This window comes from Tricharina praecox (assembly GCF_024521635.1).
Source record: "Tricharina praecox strain CBS 144465 chromosome Unknown BZA05scaffold_5, whole genome shotgun sequence".
Classification (NCBI taxonomy): Eukaryota; Fungi; Ascomycota; class Pezizomycetes; order Pezizales; family Pyronemataceae; genus Tricharina; species Tricharina praecox.
The window spans coordinates 1024763-1042458 of NW_026250407.1; the positions used below are offsets into that span (position 1 = coordinate 1024763).

The 17696-nt window shown below is 54.3% G+C and overlaps 4 protein-coding genes across 4 annotated transcripts; 1 reads left to right on the forward strand and 3 right to left on the reverse strand.

Moving 5' to 3' along the window:
• Positions 1 to 588: 588 nt before the first annotated feature.
• On the reverse strand, positions 589 to 2363 carry BZA05DRAFT_221695 (uncharacterized protein). Its single transcript, XM_051479730.1, has 3 exons — positions 2150 to 2363; positions 2068 to 2085; positions 589 to 2011 (listed from the first exon to the last, which is right to left on the reverse strand). Exons 1-3 carry the CDS (start codon positions 2195 to 2197, stop codon positions 677 to 679), a joined length of 1401 nt encoding a protein of 466 aa, XP_051342163.1. The 5' UTR covers positions 2198 to 2363; the 3' UTR covers positions 589 to 676.
• A 5811-nt stretch (positions 2364 to 8174) lies between these two features.
• BZA05DRAFT_390139 (translation protein SH3-like domain-containing protein) lies at positions 8175 to 9934 on the reverse strand. Its single transcript, XM_051482857.1, has 4 exons — positions 9570 to 9934; positions 8650 to 9472; positions 8531 to 8552; positions 8175 to 8429 (listed from the first exon to the last, which is right to left on the reverse strand). Exons 1-4 carry the CDS (start codon positions 9764 to 9766, stop codon positions 8353 to 8355), a joined length of 1119 nt encoding a protein of 372 aa, XP_051342164.1. The 5' UTR covers positions 9767 to 9934; the 3' UTR covers positions 8175 to 8352.
• BZA05DRAFT_390141 (uncharacterized protein) lies at positions 9935 to 11103 on the forward strand. The gene is made up of 2 exons (XM_051482858.1): positions 9935 to 10077; positions 10146 to 11103. Exons 1-2 carry the CDS (start codon positions 10035 to 10037, stop codon positions 11042 to 11044), a joined length of 942 nt encoding a protein of 313 aa, XP_051342165.1. The 5' UTR covers positions 9935 to 10034; the 3' UTR covers positions 11045 to 11103.
• Positions 11104 to 11405: 302 nt separating this feature from the next.
• Positions 11406 to 14669, reverse strand: BZA05DRAFT_333127 (sterol-sensing domain of SREBP cleavage-activation-domain-containing protein; the record flags this gene model as incomplete). Its single annotated transcript, XM_051480674.1, has 6 exons — positions 11406 to 12121; positions 12189 to 13401; positions 13466 to 13931; positions 13986 to 14056; positions 14115 to 14258; positions 14343 to 14669. The coding sequence occupies 6 exons, from the start codon at positions 14667 to 14669 to the stop codon at positions 11406 to 11408; spliced, it is 2937 nt and encodes a 978-aa protein (XP_051342166.1).
• Between the last annotated feature and the right edge of the window lie 3027 nt (positions 14670 to 17696).

Genomic DNA, 17696 nt, shown 5'->3' on the forward strand with positions numbered 1-17696 from the left:
CCAAGTTCCAAGTTCCAATCCCACCTGCCTGCCTACCAAAGACACCCAGTACACAACACAACACAACACAACACAACACAACACAACACAACACAACACAACACAACACAACACATCTACCACCAGTCACTACTGCCACCACAGCACATCTACCACATCTACCACTGCCACTACTACTAACACTACTACTAACACTACTACTATAATGATACAAAGCGACAACCGGGCATCTCCAACAAACAGTACGCACCCTCCAAGTACGCTGCGTACCCTCTCACTTCTCCTCCCGCATTCAGCATAAGCCCCCACCCCCTTCCCCCCACAACGCACCCCCACCCTGGTCCCGCGCTTGCATGTACAAAGTACAAATTGCTGAAGACCCAGCTGGGGCCCGAAAAATCCTACCGCTGGTCGTCCATGTGGGTATCGCACGTCTGTATGTACTCTAAAAGAAAGAGAAGAAAAAAAGCCAACGGTTTTTAAAAGTCCGAAGAACGCCATTCCCGTGCAAGAAGGAGAGAGAAAAAAAGTACAAGAGGAGAGGTAAGAAAAGAAAAGGAAAAAACCAAAAAAACCACCATCAAGTTAATGCGAGCAATCAATGCGGACGAGGGGGAAAAAAGAAAAGAAAAAATAGACAGCTGCTTTCACATGCCCACATGTATAGTAGGCCACGTCATTTCTGGGCTTCCAGATCGACGTCCAGTGAGCTCCGGGCGGAGCCGGATCCTCGTTTTTTGAACAGCCTGTTGGGACCCTTCTTCTTCGTCTCTGCTGCTTCTGGTTCGACGGGGGCGGTGGGAGCGGCAGGAGCGGCGGCAGGTGTTGGTACCACCGTGTAATCGGTCCGCTGCTGTAGTTGGTCGGATACCCACGGGAGATCCTCGCTGAAGCGTGATCTCTCACCGGAGCTTGATCTGGAGCCCGCTGAGAATCTACCTCGGAGGGCAGGGTGCACCAGGGCAGCGGATACGGGCATCGTCGGAGGAAGTGCTACATCGAGAGCATATACCCCGTCTGAGGCCGCGGGCGAGATGATGAAGGAGTTTGTTGGTGACTGTTGTGTCGGTGACTGCGAGATCGAATTGGTGGGCGAATGGTTGAAGCTTCCCTCCAACAGGAGCCTGGATGTTCTGCTGTTGCGAGGGAGTAATTGCCCCACTTCCGCGGCATGGGACAGGCGATGGGTGTAAAGCAGTGACAAGTCGCCGCGCGCCGTCTCGGGTACGTAGTCCGTGGTCATTGGCGCGGACGGAACGTTTGGTGTGGAGTATGCGCTCACGAACTGTGGTCGTACGTGGGGGCCGTCGCTGTCTCCGGGCAGATCGGAGTCACGATGTCCATCTGGCGGAGTAGGGGTTCTACTCTCAGTCCTGCTAGAAGGATACGATGGACTGTTTGCCGCAAGACTTCTCGCCCTGTGGTGGCCGTTCTGCGAAGGCGACGACAGCCCTTCCAGTCTAGCCGTGACGGCAGACGCTGGTAATCTTGACGCCGGTGATTCCGAGCGGGAGCTGCGAGTAACGTGTTGCAACATGGGCTCCGAATACGCCCTCACCCCCCGAACATCATCGTTCGACCCACTTGGCATCGAGGCCACCGAAGTGGAGCTTGACGGCATGCTCGAAATACCATACGATGGAGCCGGCAGAGCGATGTACGGGCTGGGTTGATACATCAATGGCCGACCTGACTGCCGCTGTGCCATCTGCGAAGGCTGCCCTAGCACCTTGAGGCTGTCGTTATCGGAGCCCACCAGGGTCTGTTGGCTACGATTGCTGTTCGGTGTAGCGGGAGTAGCAGGTCGCGAAATAACGATGCCTTCGATCTCGATTCCAGACTCCAAAGCCTTCACACCGAAGGGGACGTCTTCTCCCTTGAGCTCGATGATATGTCGGCTGCTCCGAACGTTTTCTAGGTGTGCTTTCCGTGCCTCCGCAAGCTCCGCATACTTGGCTACCTTCCGCTTGCCGATTATCAACTTGGCTGCGCCAAACACCAGTACACACGCCTATCGCAAACATGTCAATCTCCGTGGGGGCCGAGTGAAGTTTGAAGGTCGAATACCATTGCAGCTGCCAGAACCTAAGCCACCAAAACAAAAAGCGGTTAGCACTCCATGCGTTTGCTGTGGAAGAGGTGGACCAACAAATAACATCTTCTGCCACAGTTCCATGCCATCCCAAAAGTTCCCCATCGTGTCAAGCTTTCCGCAATGTAGCAGTCGAGCTTTGGAAGGTAGAAATCGGAGTAGTAAATCGAGATTGCCGGAGCGGGAGTAATCGCTGGAGTGGGTAGCGAGGTTAGTCGTGTTGATAGGGTATGCAAGAGAACCCGCATACCAGTATGTCCCTAACTTCCAGCAGTAGCTTTGTCCTTACGGTGAAAGTCCACCAGGTGCCCTGAGTCTCTTATGAAAGGAATTCGATAGGGCTGTATATCCGGGCAGCTTCGGCAATCTGATCAAGGTGTGGGGCGAAAAGAAAGAGAGAAAAAAGATGGCAGCCTAAGATATAAAGCTGCACGATTGATGCCAGGAAGTTGGGTGGGCCGGGGCGGGGAGGAGGAGGAGGCCTTCTATGTAGGTCGGAAAGCAAGAATAGAGGTGGGCACGCCAGGTGGGAAGCGGGGAGGGACAGACAGCGGATTGGAAGAACGATGGATCTCCGGACGGGCGGTGGGAGAGCAATATAGGTATAGGACAGCAATCAATGGGCCAAAGTGGTAGCAGCAAAGGCCGTATGACGAAACGAGACGACCCAGCTATCTCGGGGACAGGGACGCCGGGAGCCTGGGTCTTGGTAGGTACAGGTTCTGGGATGGATGGACGGGCGGAAGGACGAAGGGGGAAGAAAGAAGAGAGGTAGGCGTACAGAGAGTTGATTGATTGATTGCTGTCTGTCTCGGGAAGGAGCGGAGTGGCCGAGGGGGGTGGGGAGTGGAGGGGGAGGGGGGGATCTGGCGAGAAGACGAGGGAAGGAGATCGCCAGGTGCACAGGTTTGTTCCCTTATGCTGTATCTGTAGCACGAGGGTACAGGGAAGAAGAATGCAATAATTGTATGGGGGATCGGGGGATGGACGGAGCTAGAACTCGACAAAGGGATGGAGAAGGGAGACGAGGAGAGCGGGCATTCCATTCGGGGGGGGGGGGGGGGGGGGGGGGGGGACGGTCTTCTGATTTCATCATCATACAAGAGCTGGAGAGTTCACCGTCAATTTGAGCGAGCATTGGCTGCGATATCACCCTCTCGTCCAACTGAAGCATTGAGCTCCTATATCACCATCTCGTCCAACCCGAGCGTCGTTATTGCCCATTGCATGTCTGTCGTGTGTTTGTTCTCCTGCTTGCACCTAACCAAGTAGGAAAGTAGGTAAATATGGCATATATCCAGCGGCGAAGCAACTGCAGTGTTTTGATTCCACGACATCCGATTTCACTGGCGTACGGGACGTCAACAGCGATGTGATGTGATGCGATCCGACGAGAAGGCCCATGAGCTTGAAAAGCCAAGCAACGTGAACAGCGGTGTGATCCGTGTGATCCGATGCGACGGACGAGAAAGAAGGCCCTTGGAAAGCCTAGCAAGAAGTTTCTGTCTGTATGATAGTTACGTCCCACACTTGAAAGCTTGACGCCGTCGCAAATAGAAGCTCGGCGTCCGCCCCCTCCCCCGTAGCCCATGGCCACAACCCGTGAGGCTGGGGGGATGGGATGTCTGGGCTCTGGAGTGTTCTTTGTGCGAGGGTTGTTTCTGCTGGGCTGGGGTGTGTTTTTTTCCCCTTCTCTTTTCTTCTTGCGTCCATCCATCACGTTGTGCCTGAAGTTGGTACCTACTTAGGTAGGGCAAGGCAATACACGCACGCACTCTGCGGCAGCAGCAGCAGCTGCTGGCTATGGATCTGAATACCGACAAAGCTGGCGGGGGTGGGATGGTGGTGGGTGGGCTGGCCATTCACTCAATTCTGCCGGAAGTGGAGTGGGAAGTGGATCGAGCTCGCTCGCTCGTCGCGACAGGACAGGATGGAGTGGGCGTTTCAGGCGATTTCTTCTTGGTGGGCCGAGGAGTTAGGATGTTGGAGGTAGATACTCTACTTCTAGATTATCAGACACGGAGCCGCGAGTTTGACTGAGCAAGCGGCGGGAGATGTCGATAGCTTGCAGCGAGCAGCCCGATATAGCCCACAGCTGCTCCATCGGGGCTAGTTCAGGGCCGGGCTTCGCTTGCGGCGGGGAACAGGCTCCGGAACTACACACGAGCGTTGACGGTTGAAAAAGAGAGAACGTCCCGGGGTTGATCAGGGGTAACGATATAGTGCCAGTGGCCAGAAGCTTATGTGTGATGGGAAAGTGCGTGGTTGGTTGCGAGAGTCTTGGGCACTCGCTGGGCAGGTTGTCGGGCACTCGCTGGGCAGGTTGTCGGGCAAATGCCGGCGGCGTGACGACGACGACGAGTCACGACGGTCGATGCGGAAGAATGAAGCTGCATGGATGTCGTCAGGGATATTGTGTAGGTACCTATTAGTAAATTATTGGAAGCAGAAGAAGAAGAAATACACCCGTATGTAGGACTCCGCGCGGTACTGGAGGGCCCATGGTGGCTACGTGCTGCCAAGTATCTACTGGAGGTCCTACATGTGGCCGAGTATATACCAACCATACGGCACTCCATAGTACTCCATGTACCGTTGTGTAGAGTATACGGCGTGTATACTCTCCGTGTACCGTTGTGTAGAGTATACGGCGTGTATACTCTCCATAACCACTGCCGAGACACGTCCGGAAACAGGTCTTGAAAGAAGCAGAGCCCAGCAGTGAGCGGAGCATCTACATACTCCATCGGAAGTAGAGTAGATTCGTCACCTGAAATAGAGCAAACACCTGGGGAGCCTACTTGCACCTAGCCCGCGCTCCCTGCACACAATGTACATGAGTGTGTACCCACCTAGTGTACCAGGAGAAGCCCGCCCTACACTCGCTGTAAAGTACTCTACATCATGTATGTAGAGAGCCTCTGCCAGCAAGGACCCAGTCAAACCCTTTGCCGGAGTCCGCAGACGATTCTCGAGGCATCATCCCTCCTGGATTCCTCCTGGATCTCACTCGTGCTTCACCTAAGCACCTGCTAGTATGATATGATATGTAGATCCACTGTTTGAACTCCTGCGATTCAATCGAGCTATCACACACATCATACTAGGCAGTATCATACCTACTCTAGAGTACCGGTACTTGGTTGTCTACCTAGGTGGCCAAACACGATCGGATCCGACTCCGAGACATGGATCTCGATTTCCCATGATGCCTACATACACAACTAACAGTCAACTAGGTAAGTTCTAACCCTTCCAGAAATAAACATTCCGAGACAATGGCGTATGATGCATGTAGGTAAGTAGGTATGTATGCTAGTTACCGGTATCCTAGGTAACTGAGTTTTGGGGTGGGACATGCGGGGCTCTGTCGAGTGTTGAGTTGATGGTTGGTGAACCCGGCTGTCCAGGAGTCCAGGACTTCCGTCTTCGCATCCGCGCTCATCCGCGCTCACTCGCTCACTCGTCCCGGTGTGTGGGGCGAGGGCGTGGGGGGTGGGGTGCGGGCGGCCCGGAGCACAAAACACAACACAACACAACACGATAGGTCCAACACAACACGACACAGTACACACACCGCAGCTCAGGTATACGGTATAGAACCTTTTCCCGATTCCACATCTCTATTGCGTCATCGTCGCCGTCGTCGCCGTCGCTGTCGCCGCATGTAGCGTTACTAGAGATGTATGTATGATATACCTCACTCCGCCCCCACTGGCATTGGGCAGACCCTCCCCCAAAAACACAAAGTATATATAACGCCACCGGGACCCGACAGGTTACCTACATCTTCTTACCTACATACTTCCTACCTAGGTACATACCGACCTACCGTACCTAAGTAGTTACTCGAACCGCGCTCACGATCGCAGCATCGCAACAGTGTTTGCGTCAGGCAAGTACAGACCAGCGACAGCAATCGGCGGCGACGTTGGTTGTGAGAGCACATGTACCTATCTAGAATCCTAGATGCGGTGCTGTGCTGTGCTGTGGGTTGGAAAATCATGGAATGCGAATACGAATGCGAATATTTACAGTACTATACATACACACATCCATCGGTCCATACAGACATACACACAACCATACAGACATACATACAACCATACAGGCATACATACAACCATACAGACATACATACAACCATACAGACATACATACAACCATACAGACATACATACAACCATACAGACATACATACAACCATACAGACATACATACAACCATACACACATCCATCGGTCCATACAGACATACATACAACCATACATACGCACCAAGTCGATCAATCAGTCAGAGAAGCGTCGGATATGTACCTTGAAAGAGCACGGGCATAAGACGATTACCGTAGTTACCAGGTATCATACACATAGGTAGGCGCAGACGCGGTGCGCGCATAACGTACCTAAGCACATACCGTACCTACAGTTCACCGGACCGGACCAAAGGGCGGAAAAACCTACCCACCTAAGTACCCACGCACCCCCTCAGCCCTAGGAGGGGTCCACGTTCTCGCGCGTAAGAATCAGCGCAGCATTTACTCATACATAGAATACCTGGTGACGGTGATGGGTGGGCCGGATCCGACCGGCTAGGTACTATGTACTCCGGTGTAGGTAGAGTATACGGCGTCTGTTGGCGCCACTTTCGACGGCCGAGTAGATGTAGCCTGTCAATTGTTGCGCTCTGGACTAGGTTGGCTGGGTTGGGGGAACCCATGTTGAACCATCATCGGAGCAATATACGCCTGGATTCTCTCCGCGGGAGCTTATGGTAGTGAGCGATGGGCAGTGGGCTCGAGTACCTAGTGTTTGTCCTGTATATATTTGTGTACTTGAATAGTCGCCTTCAATCCGACGGATAAGAATTGATGCAAGAACACTCCATACCTGCCTACCTACCTGGTGGGCGATAGAAGACTGGCGTCATAAAGGATCACTCAGCCTTCGATGTTCGATGTTCGACGTTCGGTGGGGGTTAGAAATACCTACCCAGGTACTATGGAAGAAGTTTAACAAGTATATTGTGTGGTATTCTCGAGTGAAAGGCTGCAGCTACTGATATTGCATACCAGGCAGTAGTCGCTCACCATTCGGCCCGACCGATAATCCACAGGCCGGCCTAACTGCCGGTGCGCACGGATTCGGCATGGTTACGCGGCTACGTCGCTAGTTAGATGCGCGGTTGTGAATTAGTCGTGCGGGTTGGGTACTGGCATGTATATAGAGTAGCTGAGCAGGACCGAGCACTGTGACCGCACGGCGGCACAGCACAGGAATAAGGTACCGATCGCCGAAAGTTCCGGGATGAGAATATAGTACCTACCTTGTAGAGCGCACAATTCGAGGGAGTTCACCGAATGACCACGCGGGAGTCGAATCCGTTCCAAGAACGTCATATGTAGACTCAGCACTGGGCCGATGATTGTCCCCCTAGCTCCTGAGCGAGATCGGCGCGGTCTTGATCGTTTCACCAGAAGCCGCGCGAAGACGATCAAGAAGCGACTTGTTGCTACATATTTGCTCTTCTTGATAGCCTCACCTCCGTCTTTCTCTCCGGCGTGCTTCCTCTTCTTATGTACATAGGATGTTCCGATTGGACCGGTAAGGGTAAGGGAAGCATGCTGCATGAGTGATAGAGCTGATACTGATGAAAGAGCCCAACACGTTCCGGGGATGAATGTGAATGCAATATTAGTTCCATTGGTAGTTGGATGATCGGAGTACACAGAAGCTCTGGTGGGCGGGACTTGGATTGCTTGCTCGGGTGAGCTGTATTGTATCAAGAAGAATATCGGCAAATGTTAGGTATTGAATGCCACAGCTATCACTCGGCACTTCTCGGCCGTCTGCCCAGTAAATTGTCTGACCGATAGTTGCTAGAAAAATTCTTGGGCTGTGCGTCAAAGCATCTTATGCAGCACTGTCTGCTGTAGGTATTGCGCCCTTCGACGATAGCTTTGTGCACGTACGATCACTCGGTTTATCCGATCTCGACGCCGTTGCTCAGTTTTGGCCGCAGAATCTGCGCCATGCATGAATCGATACCACGGCGAGCACTTGATCCTCTGATCATGCCATCTCACACTAAAGAAACGAGCCTCAACGGTTGATATAGCAAGCAGCAAACCGCCCAGACGATCTATAATCCCCATCCACTGCCCAGCTTCAAATGGTTTTATAAGAGTAAAGTAGAGTACATCCAGAACAGAACTCGCTCCCCCACTCTTTTAATACGGCACATTCTCGAAGCTGCTTCGTCTACGACTTCGCCCGTCTCTTTCCTTGGTTGCGTACCCGCGGCACCACTACCCACTTGTTTGGCTTGCCGACCGATCCTGTCACAGGGTTAGAGCTGTTACGGAATGGAGTGGGGGAAAATGTGGATGATGATGATGATGAGGATGGTGGTGGCTGGAAATGTCGAGGGAGGACTCACTTGTCTTGTAACCGGACTTGGTCTGTAATCTGATGGTTAGACACATTCTTTACGTGCGTGCCATGTGGCGGCTGCGAGATCGCCGCCGCCGGCAAATCGAACGGGATGGTGTTACGTACCGGAATACCCCACGGACTGACAGGGTGGCGGTTACCCTTACTCTTACCACGACCTCCTCCGTGAGGATGGTCGGAAGCGTTCATGGCCAGACCACGGACAGTGGGCCGGATGTTCAACCAACGGCTTCTACCGGCCTTACCCAACTGCCTGTGCTGCCATGTGGGATTGCTGACGACCCCGACGGTCGCGGCCGCATCCTTCTTCACCCGTCGTACCTCACCACTCTGTAGCCGGATAACCACACAGTCCGTCTTCTCGTCGCGGGCGATGACGGTAGCATAGGTACCCGCGGAGCGACAGAACACGGCATGGCCCTTGGACCCCGAGCCCACCGCGTGGATGAGCGTTCCGATCGGGATCATGTGCAGGGGCAGGCAGTTTCCTCTCCAGGCGGTCTTCGCGGCGAGCATACCGGGATCGACGACACCGCCCATGCTCGCGAGGAGATCGTTCGGAATGCCGGATCTGTAGGACTGGACGACATCACCAGCGCGCAGTCCATCAGCCGCGAGGATATAGCTCTTCTTCTGGGTGGCCTCGTTAGTGACGAGCGCGATGTGGCCGCTGCGCCCCGGGTCCCGCTCAATGCGGTCGACTCGGTGCGGGCCCGGCTCGACTCGGAAGAAGTCGACGGTGCGGATCCGCCGCTTGTGGCCTCCTCCGTGGTGTCGCACGGTGATGCGGCCAGTGTGATTACGCCCTCCCTTGCCGTGCCCCTTCTTGGCGATCGTGAGCGCCTTGAATGGCCCGCCCTTCCATAGGTGCTCGTTGATCGTGCGCACCAAATGTCGGACTCCGGGAGTGCGCGGCTTGTAGCGTTTCCTGGCAGGATGCGTCAGCCATCCATTGAACAAGTCCCATGCCTCACGCCCCCCATCGGTCCTCTCTCTCCCCCAATCCGCCCATCTGGCGTGCTCACATGGCAAAACCCCGCTCCTCACGGGCTGGCGGAGGAGTGAACGACGACGCCACCATGGCCGGCAACTCCATCGGAGCGGCGGAGCTGGAGACAGTTTCGGTAGCTAGGAATCTCGATGGTTGTGCGCGAAGGATCGACGGGGTGGCGCCGATGGGTGGCCGCGCGAAGAGCCTCGATAGAGGCCGTGCTAACATCATGGCGACTGCTGCTGCTACGGGCGTCGAAGACGGGGAAGCTGGAATCAGAGCTGTACAATACGTTCGGAGGGAAAACCCGCAGGCACGAGCCGCCCACCACGATTTTAATTGGAGGCGTGATTACCCGGTTGTCACTACGGCGGCGGCGGCGGGACAACCAACTGCGGGTCGGAATTTAGTTAGTGGGGCAATAACGAAGTGCCTAGCACAACGCCAAAATCACAGAAGGAACCCAACCCAACGACTTCAGAGCGTCGAGCGAGATGCTATGTGGTTCAAGAAGTACAGTCAGGAAGCACACAAACATGCATGTAACTCACCCCACGCCCTCTCCCTCCCTCTCCCTCCCTCCTCCATCCCCGCTGACATCATTCCCCAGGCCGTGCACTCTACAAAGCGCTGCTCACGCACAGCGTGCACCTACCCATAGAGCCACAACTAAGACGCAGCGCGACATCGCAAATCCGGCGGCAATTCCGCAAATCGCGGGCGTTACAAGGGCGTCCACAACGCAAAGCACTCGAGGCGGGGTACGAATACGAGTCACTTCTGCGGCGGGCATGCCAATCTGACGGCTCAGCGCTGACCTCGGTGACCACCGCGCTGGCCGCCCTCCTCGCCTCGCGCAAGGCGCGGGTCTTGGCTACGACCCGCCCTCCCTGGCCTGTACACACACCGCCGCAGCCGCCGAACCAGCTCACGCCGACGCGCAAGAAGAAGATGCTAGCGCTGACGCTGACGCCGCGCGAGAAGGCGGTGCGGTCGGCGGTGGTGCGGGCGCGCCCGCCGCGCATGGGATGTACCAATGGCCTGCCCGTGCTGAAGCGCCCCGGGAGGAAGATCCCCATGTGGGTGTCTAGCATCATCAACCAGAAGGTCAAGAGGAAGGTCCGGCATTGGGATGTCATGGCGCATGTCCGCGACAATGTCATGTACTACGCCGAGATGGAGGATATGTGGGATGAGCAGTTGGCGCGCGCGGGTCTGGTGCGCTGGATACCCGGCGATGATGCCACTTGGATGGATGGCGCGGAGCTGTATCGGGTCACCCATCAGGATTGGATGCATGCTTCCGAGAGGAGGTCGTATGCCATCACCGAGCGGTTCCAGTCGGTTATCGATACCGAGACGATACAGTACCACGAGAAACTGCGGACTGGACGGGTAAAGAGGAGGAACGAGAAGAAGAACCAGATCGCCAGGCAGATGGAGCAGCGACTCAAGGGGCTCGAGCAGGAGTGGAAGAGCATGAAGGACATGCATGGTATTGATACTTGAAAGAATTGAGATGGCCATCACAACGTATCACTGTAATCGAATCCCGACGTAAACAGCGGTGTACTATTGCTGTGGTCCGTGACGGTTTGCTACGCTCAAAATATTCCAAAAATGTCGATGCTGAGATGATAATACTCAGAACGATACAAAAAAGATCCAACACCTGAAACTCCAGACCGGCCTCCCCACCCGTCCGCCCCCAAATGAAGATGGAAACCGAACAAACTGCAAAAAAACACCCAACCCGAAACGAAAAAAGACCGTCAACAATATCTACTAGTATCCATGCTCAAAATTCCAAAACAGAAGAGGAGAGAAAAAAAACCGTAAAACAAATTCTACAGGTATCACCTCGATCCCCTCATCGCAACCGATGCCCCTTTGGTCTTCGCGCGATATCATGATATGGGTCTCCGCCATCTTCGTCCTCGTACCGCTCCATGCCAAGCAGCAGCAGCTTGATGTTGTTTCCGAATCCCACGGCCACACTCCGCTGCCCCAATTTTGTTACTGGCCCGGCCCGGCTGACGAGCAACCCGTCACCACGGCTGTCCGGATCCGTACTGTCGTGCAATGGATACGAAGTGACGACACCGCAAGAGTCCATAGTCCAGGCCTCCCACTCATCCTCCTCGTCGTCACACCGCAGATTCTTCTTCTCCAGCTGCTTCCGCCGCCTCAAACTGGATCCGCAGTGCGTCGGCGACTCGTAATCATCCGAGCTTTGGTCGTCCAGGGGCACCTCGCGACGACGAACACCGGCAACCATGTTCAACGAGGTGGGTTCCCAGCCTTCGACATTGTCGAGCCAATGGGTAGTCTCTATTACGCTTTCGAAACCGGTGCATTTGCGTTCTCGTCGATCGCGTTCGGCTCGGAGGCAGATGTCTCGCATTTTCCCCCGAGAAGACGTAAACGTGTGCATCATGAACATGCCTGATTCCCGTTCGCTGTATGCAATGGAGAAAGAGAGGACAGAGGGACATCCGCAGTAGAGGCACGTGCGCTGTTTTGCGTGAAACGCCCTGAGGGAGCCAGGCTTGAACTGACCGGTTTGAAAGGAGCGAATGATGCCGCCTATTGAATGTCAACATTAGAGACTAGACTTAAAGAAACGGGAGAGGAGAAAAACAAGTCAACTTACCAGAAAGGATATCCACCAGCTCAACATTGCAGGACCGGGAGCTGATCACCATTCCCAGCGACGAGAGAGGCAATATGGTGCATGGCTCACCGGGCTCCATAGAGGGCGATGTAAACGGCGGAGACATGAGGTCCAACTGCTCGGTATACCAGTCCCCTTGCGACTTTGCCGTGACAAATATGCGTCCCCTCTGACATGCAGTAACAATCCTGAGCGGCAATCTCGGAGTAAAGACTCCATGAGATGATGAAACCACAACTCCTTCACAGATTTGATGCCGGACAATCTCCTTGGTCTTGACGTAGACCTCGAACAAGCAGCCATCGCTCCGCAAAACGACAAGCCGCGGTCCGTGGTTTTGCTCATCGTTGAGATTCCGGGGCGCGAAGAAGAAGGCGCTAGGCTGATGGCCTTGCAGATCCACGTCCAGCGATCGATAGAGAGTCGACTTCTCAACTTGGTAGAACGAGACTTTCCCGCATTTGGGCGCAATCGCTAGCCACTCTCCCTTCTCATCGAGCGCAACACCGATGATCGGCCACAAGACGTGTTCCGCGCAAGTCGGCCGGATGACATCCTTCAAGCACGGTTGTTGATTCCCCTTGAGCTTCCACACAACGATCCGCCTATCCAGACCAACAGACACCAGTATGCCGCGAGGCGAGGCCGCAAGTACAGCCACATCGAGCGAATGGCCCTCGATCAGAGTTCGGCATTTCAGCAGCGATCCCTCGTTCTCCTTGGGCACTACGGCTTCCTCTGGCAGCTCCCTTGACAGGAAATGGTTCATCAGCAGAGTGACACCGGTCACCACGACGAGCAAAGTCAATCCAAAGAGGACCAGGTGTTCCTTGAGGACATCGATGTCTATGGTGCTGATGATGTTAGGCATCTTATCTGGCGTCTGAGCACGATCGGAACCTGCCAATTCGAAGAATATTGGGCTGTATGCCTTTGCTATGATTCTGAAGGCGTCGGGCATAGCCGCTCGCATGTGTTTGGCGGCTCGTATAAGCTCCATCCCTGTGTATTCATCCTGTTTGCTGAGCCATGCGGTCGGGGTCCTTGCGACGTTGAGCGGCATGTCATGGGTGACGTTACACTGAGAGAACCTGTTGGGATGTCGTAGCATGTCGATAAACATCATTAGCGATACCAATGGGTGTTGGTTGTCGAGGAAATGAATGTTCAAGGCCACCGCGAAACAAATCATCTACCGAATTGTGAGAAAAACAAAAGTCTGGACGGGGGTCTGGGATACCAAAAGCTTTACTTACAATGGCTGACCCAGCAATCCGGGTGCTCAATGGCGACCCGCCCCTAAACAAGAAATCCGCGACAGGGCTTGGATTCCGATCGGTCTTGTCGAGCCCTTGGAAGTCATTGTTGTCTTCGTTGGAGTTCAGGCTCATCAATCTATCCAGCGAGTCCTGCAGCTCCATACGCTGCACGTCGACACTCAGGACCGCAAGGAAAAAGGTATTGTGCCAAACGAAGTCCATTATCAAAGCAATACCGGCGAATGCACAAAACTCTCGGACGGCAGGTACCGAAATCACAGCGATAAGGGACAGGAAGCCAACATCAGTAGCCACAGCGACGAACGAAAGGAAGCCGACCTCTCCTAGAGCGCTGGATATCCTCTTGGTCGAAGGTTGCTCCGCCGGAGTCGCGAGTACCGCATTGATTAGACGGAACATATTCTCCAGCCCAATCACGATTACTATGAACGGAAATACCTCCCTGTGTATTCCGTCAGCGCCACGTAGCTTCCCCGGGCACCAAATCCGAGCTTACCTGGGAACATGTGAAACCGGGACTTTGAGCATCGCCAGAATTGTGAAGCTCGACATGATCGATGTGCAAATCTGAAGCGCTCCCGTCAGAGACTGGAATATTGGGGGGGATCCGCAGGACCAGCCATACCTGAGTGAGAGCTGTGATGACCAGACCGATTCGAGACTTCACAGCCCTCAACCGGCGCAAAGACACGGCCAAGTATACGGCTGCAGCCAAGTAACACCCGGATAGAGAGAGCATTTCGATTATCGAGATGGGTTGGAATCGGAACTATCATATATCAACGTCAAAGAAAGTTCACGGACACCCCCACCCCACCCTCCCCCCTCCTCCCTCTCGGGCTCAGCCTCCTACCTCATACAACGTGCTCTGGAAATCCTGTCCGTAAACCCGGTATCTTCCATGATCTTTTACTTCGCGGATAAGTTTTGCGGCTCGCCGGTCCCACTCTTCTCCGGCGGTCGAGTTGAGGTGATAGAACATGCTGATCACCAAAGCATCGGCGGCAATAAGCTTCTGGTGCGAAAAGTGTTTCCCGGCGAAGACGGAGGCCCATCGGAGCGTGATCTGAGCCGACGATCGCAGCGCAATTCCATCGTTCACGGTTTTGAGGATCCGGCGATCGTTCTCGACCGCCTCGAGCGAGCAGTTCCAGTAGAGCAGAGGCGAATGAAAGAACATGCTGGTGGGTATCCGCTCTTCGTCGTCCACGATGGGGATCCCCGTGACGAAGTCGTCGTAGTTGTAGTCGCTCTCGTATTCCCGGCGCGGCAACGCTGCACAGTCCGCATCCGGCAGCAGCGCCTGCTGGATCCTGAGTCCCTCCTTCAACACATCGTGCGTCAAGGCCTCCATGTAGGAGCCTTGGATCCATGCCTGCTTGATGCCTATATCCGGCGGCACGGAAGGGTAGAGGAACGGCGTTGCCGACGTCCAGACATGATGGGTGACGGAAGAGGGACCGGGAGCACTATTGAAGTACAGAAACAGCGACGGATAGCAGAAAATGACCGACAGAGTGACCGACAGAACGATGTAGAGAGTGGGATGCCGCGAGATATTGGCGCCATGCTTTTCGAAGAGAATCCGCAGCGGCGATGTGGCAGCAAGTCGCGGTGGCTGGGACGTGTGCCTCAGAGGAGAAATCAGAGTCCAAAACTACGGAGAAGCGCAAGCGAGTCAGCTTTCAAAGGGTTCGAGGGTGGCGATAGGGAACGAATGCTACGGAGCCCAAGGGCGACGGTTCGACGACGTTTTTCGCGTACCATATGGAACTTTTACGGTGAGTTTCGAGGCATTAGGTTTAAGTAGAGAGAGAAGGGAAAAGAAAAATGACGGGTTTGAGAGGCGTTGCAGGGGAGGTAGGTCTGTAACTACTTCGCACTGTAGAGCACGGGAAGAGGTGTAGGTAGGTAGAGTAGAGAGTTATGTATCTACGGGGGTGGATATGGACTTTTTTTTCGATTCGGGGGGTGGGAGGGGGGGTCACAAGGAAAGACAGCGACACACAGAACGATCGGCGTCGGAGGGCAGCGGCGACGGGATGGGGCCCAGAGAGGGCTGACCAGATTATGCACTCTAGAGAGCCACTTGGGGGGTTAACAAAGCTATAGGTTGGTAGGAGTATGGTATGTAGTTCGGCACTTTGGACTCGCGGACTCGAGGCCGAGCCAGTCAACCCAAGCGGAGACTTGGCCTTATGTTGGTTTTTTGGCGTTGAGGTGGCCCGGTATGTGGAAGGAGAATTTGAAGTTTCAGTGCAGTGCAGTGGCAGTTGCAATTGGAGGGGCCAAGTGTCACGGCGGAAGGACGGAGAGGGAGGGATGTAGAGTATGTTGAATTTGATCGATTAACGGAGGGAATAGTTATCACAAGGAGGACCGACCCACAGAGGGGGCGGGATGGGAGGGAGAGGAGGCGAATTGACACAGTTCTAGTTATACGGGATTCAACCTCATAGGTGGCGGCCGCCTCCTCTTCCTCCTCCTACTCTTCGAGTACGAGCAAAGGCGATACCGAGAATAGAGTACCTCCTACCAAGCGGTGGCAAGAATTCCGGCCATGCCAGCAGGCAAGCAGCAAGCAGGCAGACAAGACCAGACAGGTCAACTTGGGGCGAAGAGCGGCAAGCGATCGGTACTCTAAAATAAATTACCCGGTGCCAGCCATCCATGGCCTGGCCATCAGAAAGAAAGAAAGAGAAAAAAAGAATTCACAATTCGCGACACGAATTGTATTCTTATGTAGATACAGACGGCAGATGCCGAAGAAAAGGGAAGGGGGGAAGGGAGAAGGGGAAGGGGAAGGGGGACTTGATGACTTGTGAGACCCTGTCAGCGCATCATCACCATCATCACCCTTCCCGCATCGCAGGCATCCCAACATTATCTGTTCCCAACAACAACGACAACCATCCTTTCACGAATGTCCGTGAAGTAACCAAGTAACTCTCTTTCTCTACTGTAAGAGTGCGCACATCTGTGCATACATATCTGCAACATAAGTACATACCGGTACTCCATCGATTCTCCATCGCCGCTTCTCCGATCAGCATTTCGATAGGGATGCCGATGCTGGCCGATAGTTGGATAGTTAGCGGTCTGCAACTGCCGATACATAGCGGCGGGGCTGTCTCACAGTCCCACTGCTACGGAAATCCATACGTTGCTGATCTTCCCGACGTTACTTGGCGAACACTTTCCGCCGGAAGGAGAGAACACAAGCGGCCTGGAGACTCGAGAGATCCTCTCCGGCCTCAACGGTGAGGACGAGAAATCACATTGCACACAAACAGTGGCCCCTATCTATCCTCTCATCTGGCCAGGTAGGTTCTCGGTTCTCAATTTTCGGTTCTCAGTTTTCAGTTTTCGGTGATGGACCATGGTGTAGGTGGGTATAAAGAGGTCCGTGGCACTTTCTTTATGCACGAGCAGTGTCACGCCTGCAGCAGCAGAAGCAAGCAGCAGTAACTGACGGCCCGACACAGCTAGTTAGCTAGATATCTACATGCTGACTAGCTGGAACCCGAGACGAGACGAGGACATGGTTTCCCTTGAGCCCCCCAGGGCCCAGGGGGAGGAGGGGCAGCATCGCTTATTCGGAGCTGCGGAAGATGCAATCATGCGCTAGTACTCGGCGAGGAGCCGGTATCGGGCTGCGCGGCTTGATGGGTTGGATAGAAACGGAGGGAATGTGGGCATCGTACGCCGTCATGGTCTGGATAAGTAGTTGGGCTGGATTCAAGTATGATCGAACTGAAAGGAAGAGAGAAAAAAGCGGGTTCATGGTACGGTAGATAGGGCTGACGAAACGGAAAATATGCAGGTAGATAGTCGGTCACTCAGATTCACGAAGAACACTCAAGATTCGAGAAGATCCGGAACATCTGCGAGACAGGCATCGGAAGCGATGAGATGCCGTCTGCTCAAGCCTCAGAGTACACTACATACTGAGCCACTCCGCAGCCGGGATCAATCACACCGGGGGGAAACGCATCGTAAAGGCGCTCACAAAAGCTCCGTTTATATCTATGTAAGCAGTACGGTCCTGTGCTTAGGGCTGCCTATCTTGCTCTGCCCAAGTAGGTACGATGCGTACAAACATACAAATCATAAAAATCATACATACGAGTGCCGCTTGCGTCTCCCCTCCTCCTACGATATGTCCCATTAGCCGCCCGCTGGGCCGAGATCTAGGTATGTTTGTATC